Source organism: Humulus lupulus, chromosome 3 (genome assembly GCF_963169125.1).
Source record: "Humulus lupulus chromosome 3, drHumLupu1.1, whole genome shotgun sequence".
Taxonomy (NCBI): domain Eukaryota; kingdom Viridiplantae; phylum Streptophyta; class Magnoliopsida; order Rosales; family Cannabaceae; genus Humulus; species Humulus lupulus.
The window spans coordinates 256291514-256305104 of record NC_084795.1 but is presented as its reverse complement, the minus strand read 5'-3'; the positions used below and the strand labels follow the sequence as shown (position 1 = coordinate 256305104).

The window sequence follows — 13591 nt, the reverse complement described above, 5'->3', positions numbered from 1 at the left end:
CCAATATAAAATTTGAAAGATTCTGTGATTAAAAATTTATCAAACAAAATATAAAGAAAAGATCAATAAAACAACTCCTGATAATATTAATGTGGTAACTTGAGATTACTTATAATTAATTAATTAAGAGTTCAATTGTTTTTTTTTATGGTTATTCATATTATTTATCTTGGTGATTTTATGTCATATTTAGCTGATTTTAAAAAGCTAAATTCATTTTATACTAGAGACATAGCTAACTAACCTTTTATTATTAATTTGTCAAATTTTAGAACTAAATACATCTCGTCTATTATTATACTCTTGCTGAATATAATTCGATCTAGTTTATAATAAATATCTGTAAAAAGATAAAAGTTGCAATATTTTCATGAATATACTCTACCATAAGATGTAAATATATTTATATATTCTTCTTAACGTACGTGATTAATTACTTCTTATTTACAAATAAAAAGCTGTTGAATAACCTAATGTGTGGGATGGGATATGGCTTGTCTTTCATTAGTATTCTTAGAAACAAGGGAAGTTAATTGTTCAAGCCAAAAGGAAAGAAAAAAAAAGTTCTCTTATTTCTTTTGCTACACTTGCTATTTTTATTTTATTTCATTTATTAACTATAGTACTAAATATTCAATGCTCATCTGAATACCATTTCATAATGAAGTTCTGAGCTTTTTTTCAGCACTTAAATGCACATTAAGAGTTAAAGACCCCACATAACACTTCATTTTATTTTATTTTCTCAAACTTAATTACAATTTCAAAATAAATAAGTAATCTTCACTTCTTTCCTTTTCCCCTTAAAAAAAAAAAAAGCAAAATAAATAAACTTCACTTCTTTCGATTTTTTGTTTTTGTTCTTTAAGCTATATATATATTTCTTTTCTTCACAAGACAACCTCTCCCACTTGTCTCATTACTTTCGAAACCATTCCCCACAACCTACACTCTGACTAAACCATTAATGCCACATAAATAACTCAAAGATTTACAGCTCCATTTCTAAATTATAAAATTCAATTAAATAAATAAAATAAAATAACAAAATATATTCATTTGAACCCACCACAACCGAAGCCAAGAATTTAGAAACCGAACTCTCTCTCCCTCCTTCCCTCCCTCGCCCAAAACCAAAAAGAAAAAGAAAACCACAGAGAAAACATGGGAAAAAAAATGAAGCTTCCCATTCTCTCTAACCAAACAACAGAGCCTAAATCTACAACATGGCCATGGCCTTCTTGTGCTCAAACCAGAACCCTCTCTTTCCGAACTGCTCCAAACAACAACGTCTTCAAAACAATCAACTCCGCATTCATAGACTCAACCACGACTACTACTACTACTGAGCCTCCTCTCGCACTTGAGTACTCATTGTACACCAACTCATCATCGTCCGAGTCAGCAAGCTTCTCCACAAACTCCGACGATCCTCCATCTTCAGGCGCCGGAGCCGGCGACCCAGTTGAGGCAGTGATTCAAGGGCTAAGGTCAACGGAAAGACGGTTGTTCTTCGAGCCTGGGGATGCCAGTACTGCCTCTATACTTACAAAAGCTAATAAAAAAGAAGAGGAAGAAGAAGAGAAATTACTACTTGTCCTTGAGGATAATAATAGTATTAAGAAGGTGATTCCGTACAAGGAGAGTGTGGCCTTATCAATGGAGTCTAGGAACCCTTATTTGGATTTTAAGAAATCTATGGAGGAGATGGTCGAGGCCCATGGTCTCAAGGGTTGGGAAAGCCTTGAAGAGCTTCTGAGTTGGTATTTGAAGATGAATGGGAAAGACAATCATGGATTTATTGTTGGAGCTTTTGTTGATTTATTGGTAGGTATTGCCTTTAGTAGTAGTAGTAGTAGCACTAATAATAATATTGATAATAAGTCTTCTTCTTCATCTACTTCTTCAAATTGTAATTGTTCTAATAATTGCGACTCTCCTTACTCTCCTTTATCATTTTGTAACACTTCTTCTTCTTCTTCTTGCTCATCTTCTTTAAGTAGTAGTAGTACTCCTTGTGTATCTTCGATAGAAGTAGGGGAATTAGAGATCGAAAGTACTCCTTGTTTGGCTTCATTGTTAGAAATCGAGGAGGAAAAGAATGTAGAAGAAGATGATGATGGTATTTCATCTTAGATATATATATATTATTAATTATATGCTTTTTTTTTTAGTTTCTTTTTGTAATATTATTGAAATATGTATAAATTAAAGGAATACCCCCAATTAGCTGAAATTTAATTATGCTATGATCATGCTGCTAGTCCCTGAAATAATGGCTTAACTATTATTATTATTATTATTATTATTATTATTATTATTATTATTATTATTTGTGATAGTGCTACACACATGTGAGAGTAATAAAATGTCGACCATTTCTTGTGCACTAAAAAAAGGTAAAGGGACACGTGAAACGGTGCATGTCCAAAAGTTGTGTGTTCGCATTATTTTCAGGAAAGGAAATAATAACAACAATAATTGTGCACACACTTTTTAAATATTATATATCTTTCTTACTATATAGTAGGTAAAAAAATGAATCTTTTTGTTACATGAGACAAAGAAACAATGTGTACCTATTCAGACAAATACAATATATAACCCAAACGAAATATATGTATATATATATAAATTTGATTTGAAATCATATAAGGGAAAGGAAGGTTCTCTGTATAGATCATGAGATCAGCTAATAATATATTGCTTCAACGGCATTCTGCTTAATTATTATATCACATAGTACTGAGTTCCATGTGGATATGTCTATATATTATATTATGTCAATGTTTTTTTTTTCATTGAAAGAGAAATATTTGAATAATAAAATGGAAGAAGGGGATTAATTCCATGCAAGCCATACCAGTTAAGCACAAGAGTGTGCAAGAGTTTAAGACAAAGCCACGGATATGTTCCACGTGGACGGCAGACATGCACCTGGGCTATGTCGTGATAGAGCAATCAGGACCGTTGATTTTGAATTAGACAGTAGTCATTATCATATGATAGTTACAACACCAGCCAGAACTCTGGCGTGGTCCTTCACTCGTATATTGCAGGCATTTATCGTCGTAACGCTCTCAGTCTCGGGATATTATAAGATAGATAATAATGGTTAATTAAATATATATATATTTATATAAATATAAGACTCTTATCTTATATATACATGATTTTTGTGTCAAGATATAATGTTATATTGTCATTACGTGATGACCACTTGAAACTTGAATTATTTGGAATAAATGTTCATGGTTTAATTTGAAAGTAAAATAGGATCAAATTGTGATAGAAAACAAATATCAACTTACCTGGTTTTCAGCTTTTTTATTGGCCAAAAGATTTGTAAGATAGAATATATATGCTCTCTTTCTCTCTCTCTCTCTCTATTTTTTTTTTAATTTTTCAAAAAATAAAATGAAAAACCATCTTATCAACTCTCTGCAACTCCTAAAAGATTTTGAATCACAGTCCTTCAGAGAAAGCTACATGTTGTGGGAAAAAACAAGAAGAAGAAACATTCTTGGTGAGATAAAATGTCCCTGTATGTTACTGCCGCAATGAAAAATGTCAAGTTTCTATTATTATTTATCAATTATATATAATTTGGTGATAAATTAAAGAAAGGCCCAAAGAGTTCCTATGTTTTACTGCATTATTATTCCTATTCATGAAATAAAATAAATTATTATTATGTGTGTTGATTGGCTAATAGAACGTTTGATTATTAATAACTTGCTTTCTTATAACTAATTAAGAAAACATGATATCAAATTGATATACATGATCAGCACTAATATATAACTAAATATATACACACATTTCAGATTTTGATTTGCTTTGTCTATATATATTCCAACACAAATAAATGAATATGTCATTAATAACAAGAATTAGTACAGTTTAATTTGATTCTTCCCCTATATATAATAAGTCTAATTAGGTTGTTTGAAATTTTGGACCTTATAGTAGTATTATATTTATAACTATATAGCTCTAGATATTCATCTATTTTATAGACTAGGGACCCCTTCAGAGAGTTTTCTTAAGTCATAATATAAAGGACAATAATAGTTTGTCTTTAAGCTAACTAGGCGCATATTATGGTTGTCTTTTTTTCTTTCTTTCTTTTTTTGAGGGGAGATTATGGTTGTGTAATAAAACTGATTTTTTTCTTTCTTTTTTCGAGTAGGAAAGAGACCTAATATACTTATCCTAATTATTAGACTCGAAAATCAAACAAATATTCTAGGCACACATGGTGACACAAATACAATCAAATTAAGCCTTTTATTAAATTTCCTTTTGTAAGTCATATCACTATGAACGACCTTCTGAAATGAGGAAATTCCATAAGTTAATTAAGAATATGTGGAATATGTGTGTGTGTGTATATATATATATAATATATATATATCTAGCTAGCATACAAAGTACGGGTATAATTACGATAATTAATTAATACAAAGCACAAGGTTAGAAAAAGAGAGAGAGAGAGGAATTAGAGAATTATTAATTTGGTCCAAAATAAATTTTCAACGCTCCATGTTCGAGATACATGTATGGTTAAGCATATATTTCTCTATAATCTTCGAGCCTCAGAATCTTGTTGAAGCGGCGAAGCTTCTAAACCTTGTGCAAATTCATTGTTTTATTGCTCAAAAATCGAAGTAAGCAGGGTATCCTATCATAATCATAATGCTTATTAATATTTAATTACTATATATATGTGTGTGTATAAAATATTATACTTAATTTTTTACGCATTTGAGGGTAGCTCATCAATTTATTAGCATAAATGACTACTGCAAAAATATTATGAATTTGTCTCATATCATGGCCTCATGTAGCTCATTAATTAGCATAGTAACCCCTTGTAGATGTATATGATGTGCCATCTCCATGCGTAGCATTTAATATTATCTAAAAAAAAAATCATGAAGAACAATTCAACGTAATTATAATGCCAAATTTTTGTTTAATTAATTAAAGTAAGAGATCAAGAAGGGCAAGTTGATATTTTTAACTTTGCAATTGCAATATTATAATGTTTTGATTAGGGGCTCATAGTTTTGGAGTAATATAATTAAACATTATCGTTAATTTTGGAACATGGTTCAGAATTTTTTGTAAGTGTTTTTCTCCCTAGAAATTTTTAATTGAAATTTAATGAGCTCTAGGAATTGCAAATCAGATATATTTTGTCCTTGAAATAATTTTGAAGTGAATACTATATATATAATATGTTAATCTAATTACTAATTGGACGACTGAGATAGTTAAGTCATCTCCAACCCATAATACTATATATAGTGTTGCATCAACACCAAAACTAATAAATCTCGCACAATTTTTTTTTCCATTCCAATCATAACACTAAAATTTATACAAAAAAATATAATTTTTATTATTTTATCTTATATATTTATTATTAAATATTAATATAAAAAATAAAATAGTACTACTTTTTATTTTTGCCGATGTTATATTGTATCCCACTATATTTATTGGAGTGCTGTAGCTTAACAGCATGGTAGCATACATAAAATTGGGATGGATTTAATTTTATTCATTTTTAGCATTATATTTTTGGCCGTTCTGACCTTAATACCCTTACTGAAGAAGAGTGTATATACAAATATACAATCATTTCTCTTTCCAGACAAACAAACAAACACTCTGCAGGCTTTTACTTGTCAAAATTTTGGAGCTAGTAAAACTTATACACATTTCCTAGAAGTATTAATAGATTAATTGTTTTAGTTTGGTAATTAGTGAGATAATGACCCAACAATATTAAGAAGAAGAAAGAAAAAAAACCCATTTTCCAAGAAGCGAAAAACATTTAATTTCCATGAAAGTTGTGATCCAAAAGAGTATGGAAATTGGTGTTCGTTTGTCTCATTTCAACTTGAGCTTTTGTGAGTTCTTAAGCATTAAATGCCTTTCTTAGTTCAATACGCCAATCCCACATTTCACTCTTGTGTTTCTTCGATAAAAGAGCACCCTTTAATTGAGTGCTTTTTTTTTTTTACATCTAACATAAAAATCAATAGTTACCATGTTTTGTTTTTCATCAAACCAAGATAGTAATTATAGTAAAAATAAAACATTGATTGTGACATTGTGTTGTATACACTCTAACCCCTTCATCTCATGATCCCATCCATACTTGTATAGAGCAAGTAGTTGTAGCTTTCCCAACATTGTTTTTGACCATTCCTTTGAAAAAGTTTGACTCATGTTTAAGTATAGTTTTGAAGTAACAACTAAATTGTGAATGTAATGATGGTTCATGATTCTTCCGAGGACCAATATATATCCTTGCCACAATAACTACCAACTACCCACAAGCCCTAGAAGCTAATGAAATAAATGGTCCATGGGCTTGACTGTCCATTCATAATCAATTGGGCTCTGTCTTCTTTTAAAAATAAAAATTACAACCATTAATACCATATATTCGTTCCATTAACACAACTGACACTTCTCGATTACTGACTTACATTATGACATTTATTTAAGCTTTCCTCCTCAGCTATATTTATTTAATTTTAAAATCCTAAATAAGTTTTGCATGAAGCTAAAACCATCATTACTAAGCATCATTAACACTCCAAGCCTTCCATGTCAGGTCAAGTCAATGACCTAGCCTTGAGATCAACATTGTATGTATTGCACTTCTAAACAAATTTAAAATTTGAATAAAATAGGTGAAGACAGGAACCTTTCATATAAATTTTTATGGGGGGTTTAGTTTAGTCTGTGATTTACTGAAGTAAAACAAAAGTTAATATACATATATATGGTACTTTGACCAAATGAAATAATCTACCTCAGCAAGATCATGTTGTTGTGTATTATAATATATATATATATATATATATATATAAATCTTCTGGCATCCGTGAATAATAGAACAGGTGGTGATCGATGAAAAAATAATTTAATGATCAAGTTTGTGTATTTTTGTCTTTTTCAGTGTAGCTTAATTTATATGAATTCTTTCGTTCCTTTGTTTTATTTACAGTAGTACGTACACTACTATACAATTCTTACTCGTTATCTTCATTGTTAGCCATTCAAATTTTGAATTGAAAGCCACTCCAATTTCATCAAATAATCGAAATAAGAAAAACAAAAACAAAAACAAACACAATCAACAAGGGCATAATTCAAATAGCAATCTACTCCATTTACCCAGCTGTTTTGTTTTTTTTTTCCTGCTATCATTTCAAAAAATCAATTAAATGAACGTGTAAGGGCGTACACATGCAAGATAAGATATGTAACGAAAATTTACTGTATTGAGTCCTCAGTCAAAACTATTTGAAAAAAAGGTAGTGCTTGAATTATTCTAAAGTTTGGTCTAAGCATGTATTATCCAAATAAAAAGTTGGTGAAGGAATTCAATAAAACTCGGTAGTACTGTACTATACTCCTGTAGAATGAGAATCCATTAGAAAAGATTTTGGTTTGAAAAGTTAGTACTAGATCATCATAATGAATATCAGAACTTCTTTTAAGACTAAGGACGACCCTCTCTGTATTTATATATGTTTCGATGTACCTTAAGTCATGCCTACTGGTGACGGCAGAATAGTGTCCTGGGTAACATTACAATTTGAAATAGGACTTTTTTTTTTCTTTTCTGAAGATAACAATACATTTCGTACAAGCCAACCACCTGTTGGTTCAGGTGGTTAGGGCACCATACGTATAATATAATATAATATATAATACGTGGTATGTTATAAATGTGTGTCCATATCATTGTGTTAGAGCTCCTCTTTGTTTGAGTTGTTACTTTCCTAGATGTGCTGCATTGGAATAAAAAAATATATCAACTATGGCCCCTAAAATATTTCTCTCGTTGACTACATTTGACTTAAGGATCACTATTTGTGAGAAAAACGAAGACCCATAGCTTACTTTGAACTACAATTGTAATATTTCTAGAGTGTAACATGTATTTCTATAGAAAATGTGTTGTACAAAAAGATGAATACATTAAGAGAATGGCAAAGTTTATTATAGTTTTTTAATGTTTCGTCCAACATTAATTGTTGCTAAGAAATGTGAGGGAACAAAATCATCAGTGAATCTTTGGTACAAGAAACACCAATCAAAGGGTACTACTAACAAATACATAATTATATGTATGGACTGTTCTAGTTTTGCTGCTCAAGATATCCCAAACTTGAATGAAATATATATGTCATCCTTTATGAGTTGCAAAGAATTAAATATTGGACAAATTTTTTAAAATAATTCAATGAAAAAGAATTTTGAGTTAGCAATGAAAAAGAAATGGCTCTAGACTTATGTATATTAGGGGGACACTTGAAGCATCTTATACCAATTTATCGACTTTTTTGTTCATGTTACTGTTATGATTGGTTAAAATATAAAGCTTAGGGACACAAGCTAGTGTATTCTCTTAATGATTTCACATACATATGAGTCATTTCTCTACATCTTCAAGCTTGTGTCCCTAAGCTTTGTATTTTAGCCTAATGTGAAATCATTAAGAGAATACACTAGCTTTGTGTCCCTAGACTTTGTACTCACTATTATAAAAATGGGATTTCCTAGCAGTTTTTAACTATCGCTATTGAGCAATAACGACAGTCGATTAACTGTTGTATTTGCCTATACCGGTGTAGGGATAGCTACGCCGAGAGATAAAAATTGTCGTTGTTGCGGGCAATGTCGACAATTATTAGGTGTCGTTGTTGCTGGTAACGCTGACAATTAAAAACTATCACTGTTGCGGGCAACGCCGACAGTTATTAGGTATCGCCGTTGCTGGCTACGTCGACAGTTAGTAATTGTTGTGATTGACTCTCTATGGTGACAGTTTTTAACTGTCGCAAAGTTTCCACACCAAATGACACTACAGATATGTTGTCAATGCTCACTGGTTTCAAAATCAAAGCATCAATTGTAGTAAAAGAATGCACATCAAAAGTTAAATTAAATCAACATTGGTAACATTAACTTTGTATTTGATTAGTTCTAACACTTTCTAATAAAAGAAATACATAGTTCAAAAAAAGTTTGTCATAAAATGGATATCTAGCAAAGTTCCAAAAAATCTAATTTGTCATAAAATGGATATTTAGCAAAGTATGTTGTAATGACCCAACTACTCTAGACCTTGGACCATTACTAACTTTTATACAAAACTTACGAAAACATACATTTGAAATAACATATATTTATTTCAGAACTGTAAGGTAAAGACTTAAAACTATATAAAATTCATAAGTATGACATTGGGATCCCATTGTTAGAAACAAAACATAACTTTGACATAATGAAAACTTAATTAAAACTTATTACAACCAATTGCGAAAAAAGACATAGAAAACCATAATTAAAGAGACTTCATCCTCGAATCGAACTCTCGGTCCTTCGATTCCATTCCGCCTCAATACACATTCCCAAGCTTCCAAGAACCTTTCCCACCACCAAAGCTATTTTCCTGCACATATAAACATAAAGGAGTGAGCCTAATGCCCAGCAAGGAAAATCTAACACATAAATCATATACATAAAATTCATATCAACATATACTAAAACATATCATAACCTATGTCACATATACTATAATGGCCATTATTACTTAGGGTCCTATTAACTAAACAAGTCATATGCCCATTAGATTTGTGGGGCTTGCTAGCTAAGCAAGTCATATGCCCATAATTTATTGGGGCTTGTTAGTTGTATAGGTCATATGCCCAAGTCTACAAACATACATAACACACAAATCATAAGTTAACATAACACATAAATCATAAGATAACATATGACATACACACATAATATCCTATCCTATTTTCCTTACCAAAAGTACCGGGATATGAGAACAGGTTTGAGACTTTGGAACACTCCTAAAAACCATAAATGAAAGGGTGAGTATACTGAGGAAAGAGGAATGAAAAGAATGGACGAACTATACCATCAAGAACATACTTACCAAAAACCTTATGTTCAAGATCTTGGATTTCCTGTCCAAGAATAAAGAATAAAGAATAAAGTTAGGGTGCTGAGTAGAAAACTATAAGAACTTAAGGAAAACAATACCAAAATGAACTAGAGTTTGGAATACCTTGAATGCTCCTATGACCGATTTAAACCTTGAACCGAAATGTGCTATAAACCTTACTTCCCAAGTGTTTGGTAAGCTTATAATGATTAGGCTTATAATCCCCAACCCAAGTGTTTACACTCTCAAAAATAACCTAGCAGCTTGCAGCCTCTGAACTTAGCTTGATGAATGAATAAATGGCTGGGTACTAGGTCCTATTTATAGAGTTCAAGTATGAAAAGATTTTCATTTAACTTGAATAAAATAAGGGCTTTTTAAGTGAAAAATATTTGAATTATCGTTCAGCAGAGGCTGAAGACTCGGTCAGAAAGATGCTAGACTTATCAAGAGGTTAAAGATTAAAAAGAGAACGTTTTCAAAAACATTCAAAAATATACTAAGGGAGCCGATATATCGCCCTTTGTAGGCGATATATCACCTGGGCCAGCATGCCCGAGGCTCGTCGAGGTGATCGTGCGAAGTTACGTGTTTTTCGTATCCCCGTACTGCGATATATCGCCCCCTATAGCAGCAATATATCGGCATACGCTGAATATTTAAACAGGAAATTGCACATTTTCATCTTAATTTGAAATGAGTAAACAGCCTTGACTAAGTCCTCTAACGTTTTCAAAGTTACTGACAGACCCTAGGATATTCAAATATTTCTCTTAATAAACTTATTCCTCAAAAATACTTAATTATCATTAAACATACACATGACAAGTGTTACTTTCTTATTGGGTCTATCTAAACCTTATAATATAATAAATATCACCATCAATATCAGTCATATTAATCAAACCTTATGTTAAAATTAATATTCTTAAACTATAGGTTAAACTTAGAAAATCTACAAGTGTTACTACGAGTGTCCAATTAAATCCCGGTCTGAACCATAATCCACAGTCATAAAAAAAATACTACTACTATTACTATTATTACTACTATCTAACTAGCTAAGTAAAGTTCTTGGACTCTACATATGCACATCAAAATGCTAAATTAACTCAACCTATAATTTGTTATATTGATTCTATATTTGATTAATTCTAACAATTTCTAATAAAAGAAATACAAAGTTCCAAAAATGACTAAATCCCCTCACACAGGTACTGAGCATGCATTTTGTCATTTAGTGAGATGCGGTAGAATATATTTTTCCCACTCCTCTTGAACTTCATTAAGTTCAGCGTCAATATACGTTAAATCTGAATTGAAATTATAAATTAGATGTCAAATATATATGTAATTAAAATATAACTTTATTAAAGTTAAAAGGTAAACACATTTAATTAGTACATTATTTGATAGATATGCTCTGGTTTTTTGTTGTGAACTAAGATCCCTAGCATACTTCATGCAGTAGAAACCACACTGTGGTTTTTGGCTGCTGTTGGCACTATTAACATAGACAAATATAAAAGTATATTTCATATAATTGTTAGTATACTTATAATTTAAATCTTATGTTTTATAAAGTTGAATATTACTAACCTTTGGATTATAATACTTTAAGGTTGTAACTCTTTCTCTTTTTTCCGTGTCATATAGCGTGAAAGCACTATACATAATAAAAGTATATTAATTAGCAAACAATTACTATTAAAAATATAATATACATTAAGGAATGAAACTTATATAAACTTACAGCCTAACTACATTTTTAATCTCAATGCCTAACTGAAGGTTAATGGGATCCAAGAATGCCACTGAATGTGAGTGGGGTTGAAATAGAAATAACATCCAATGTTCAGTAGAATACAAACAATCAAATATTTAGAAGATGACCATATGAACTTAACATTTCAAAACTCAATATAAACTTACTTTCTATTCCAGGGACAAATAAGGAACTGCTTCTCGCCCATCTGAATGAATCGATTTTTAAGTGCTTGGGCACGCTTATTCTTATGACCTACTCTAACTTCACCTAGATGCTGAAATGCATACAAATGATCCAAACCCATTGGTATGTAGTATATCTAACACAACAACCTAGAAATCAATCATATTTAATTATAAAGGGCATGCATATAATTTAAACTTTAAATTATAAAAGACATGAATAAATGCCTCAAATACAATATCATTAGAGTTTGTCCAATCTTGTCTATGTTGCAAAATTGTGTCACTTCATCCTTGAAAAGTGTAGCAATCGTGTTGTATCCAAATACATGTGATGGGATATTAATGTTCTTTTGGTGGTCATTATCCCATGGTGATACAAACTTATTTGTAACCTAACCATCTATCAATACCAATTCAAACAACAAGCAATTTTTCTTCCTTATATCTCCCCTAACACACAATTATATATATCATAGAACCTACTTTACTAAGACATGCAAGTTCTCAACCTTCCGTTATCATCGCATCACACAATTATAATCTCATAATCTACTTCACTATGGATAAATATTTAAGATATTCAAACTCCTCTAACGTACACTTGTATAATATTAAAAAGAATAAAAGATTATACATATTCCAATAAATAACAAGCTTTTGCAATGCTCCTTGCTAATTCCACTACCTAAAAATAAAATTAATGATTAAAATATTATAACATGGAATATATTGTACTCAAAAGTAATACAAATAATCTTATTATTCTTGCATTGTACGTGTTTTTTTTCATGTACTGATCTTGATCAAATCTATAACTACGTATATTATATTGTGCAAGAGAAAAGAAATATATTATAATATTATCTCACATCACATCTAATCAATATGGAAACATTTATTCATTTATAAGGACATAAGTTTCTGTTCTCATCTAATTGAGTTTAGAAGTAGCCTTATAATTCATAACGTAGTATCAGTACTTAATAATTCTAACAAGAATATCTAATCCAAACTCACTTAAGGCTTAAGTAGCGAGATAAGAAATAAAAATATGGTCTACATATTGCGAAGTTACATGATGAGATCTAATTAGCAAACTAAGATATAATTATTTGTTATAAGAGATAAGTTAATGATTTGGAATGCAATCTTTAAATTTATATATATATATATCCATATATTTCCATGTAAAGATGATGAAGAGGAAAAGCATCAAAATTTTAATAGAATAATATATAAAAAAAAATTGGTGAAAGATGATAGTAAGTTTTTGATACATTAGCACATTAAAATAACATTAACCTTAATTAATACATTAACCTTTTAAAATAATAATAAAAAAATCCTTAATATCCATGTTCCCAAAAGCTTGAAAACCACTTATAACATTTCCTATTGAATAGATTTTATTATCTTCTTCAAATGTATACATGAGAACTAAGCCAATAATTAAAATACATATACATATTCTTTAGTTAGTTTAACACTCACCTACAAAACTCATTATGAGGAATTCTAAAGCTAGAGGAACCCAAATAGAGTTTTTTTCATATGCATGCAGACTCAAATATTTATTTTTTATATATATTTTTCCATGTTCAATAGTTTCAATGAACTACTTTTTTCTCTCTAGTACTCTATATCAAA

General features: G+C 30.2%; 1 protein-coding gene across 1 annotated transcript; it reads left to right on the top strand.

Annotated features, from left to right (window-relative positions):
• Positions 1-819: 819 nt before the first annotated feature.
• LOC133823743 (transcription repressor OFP15-like) lies at positions 820-2173 on the top strand. The gene has a single exon (XM_062256595.1). The coding sequence runs from the start codon at positions 1165-1167 to the stop codon at positions 2134-2136; it is 972 nt and encodes a 323-aa protein (XP_062112579.1). The 5' UTR covers positions 820-1164; the 3' UTR covers positions 2137-2173.
• The last annotated feature ends 11418 nt before the right edge of the window (positions 2174-13591 follow it).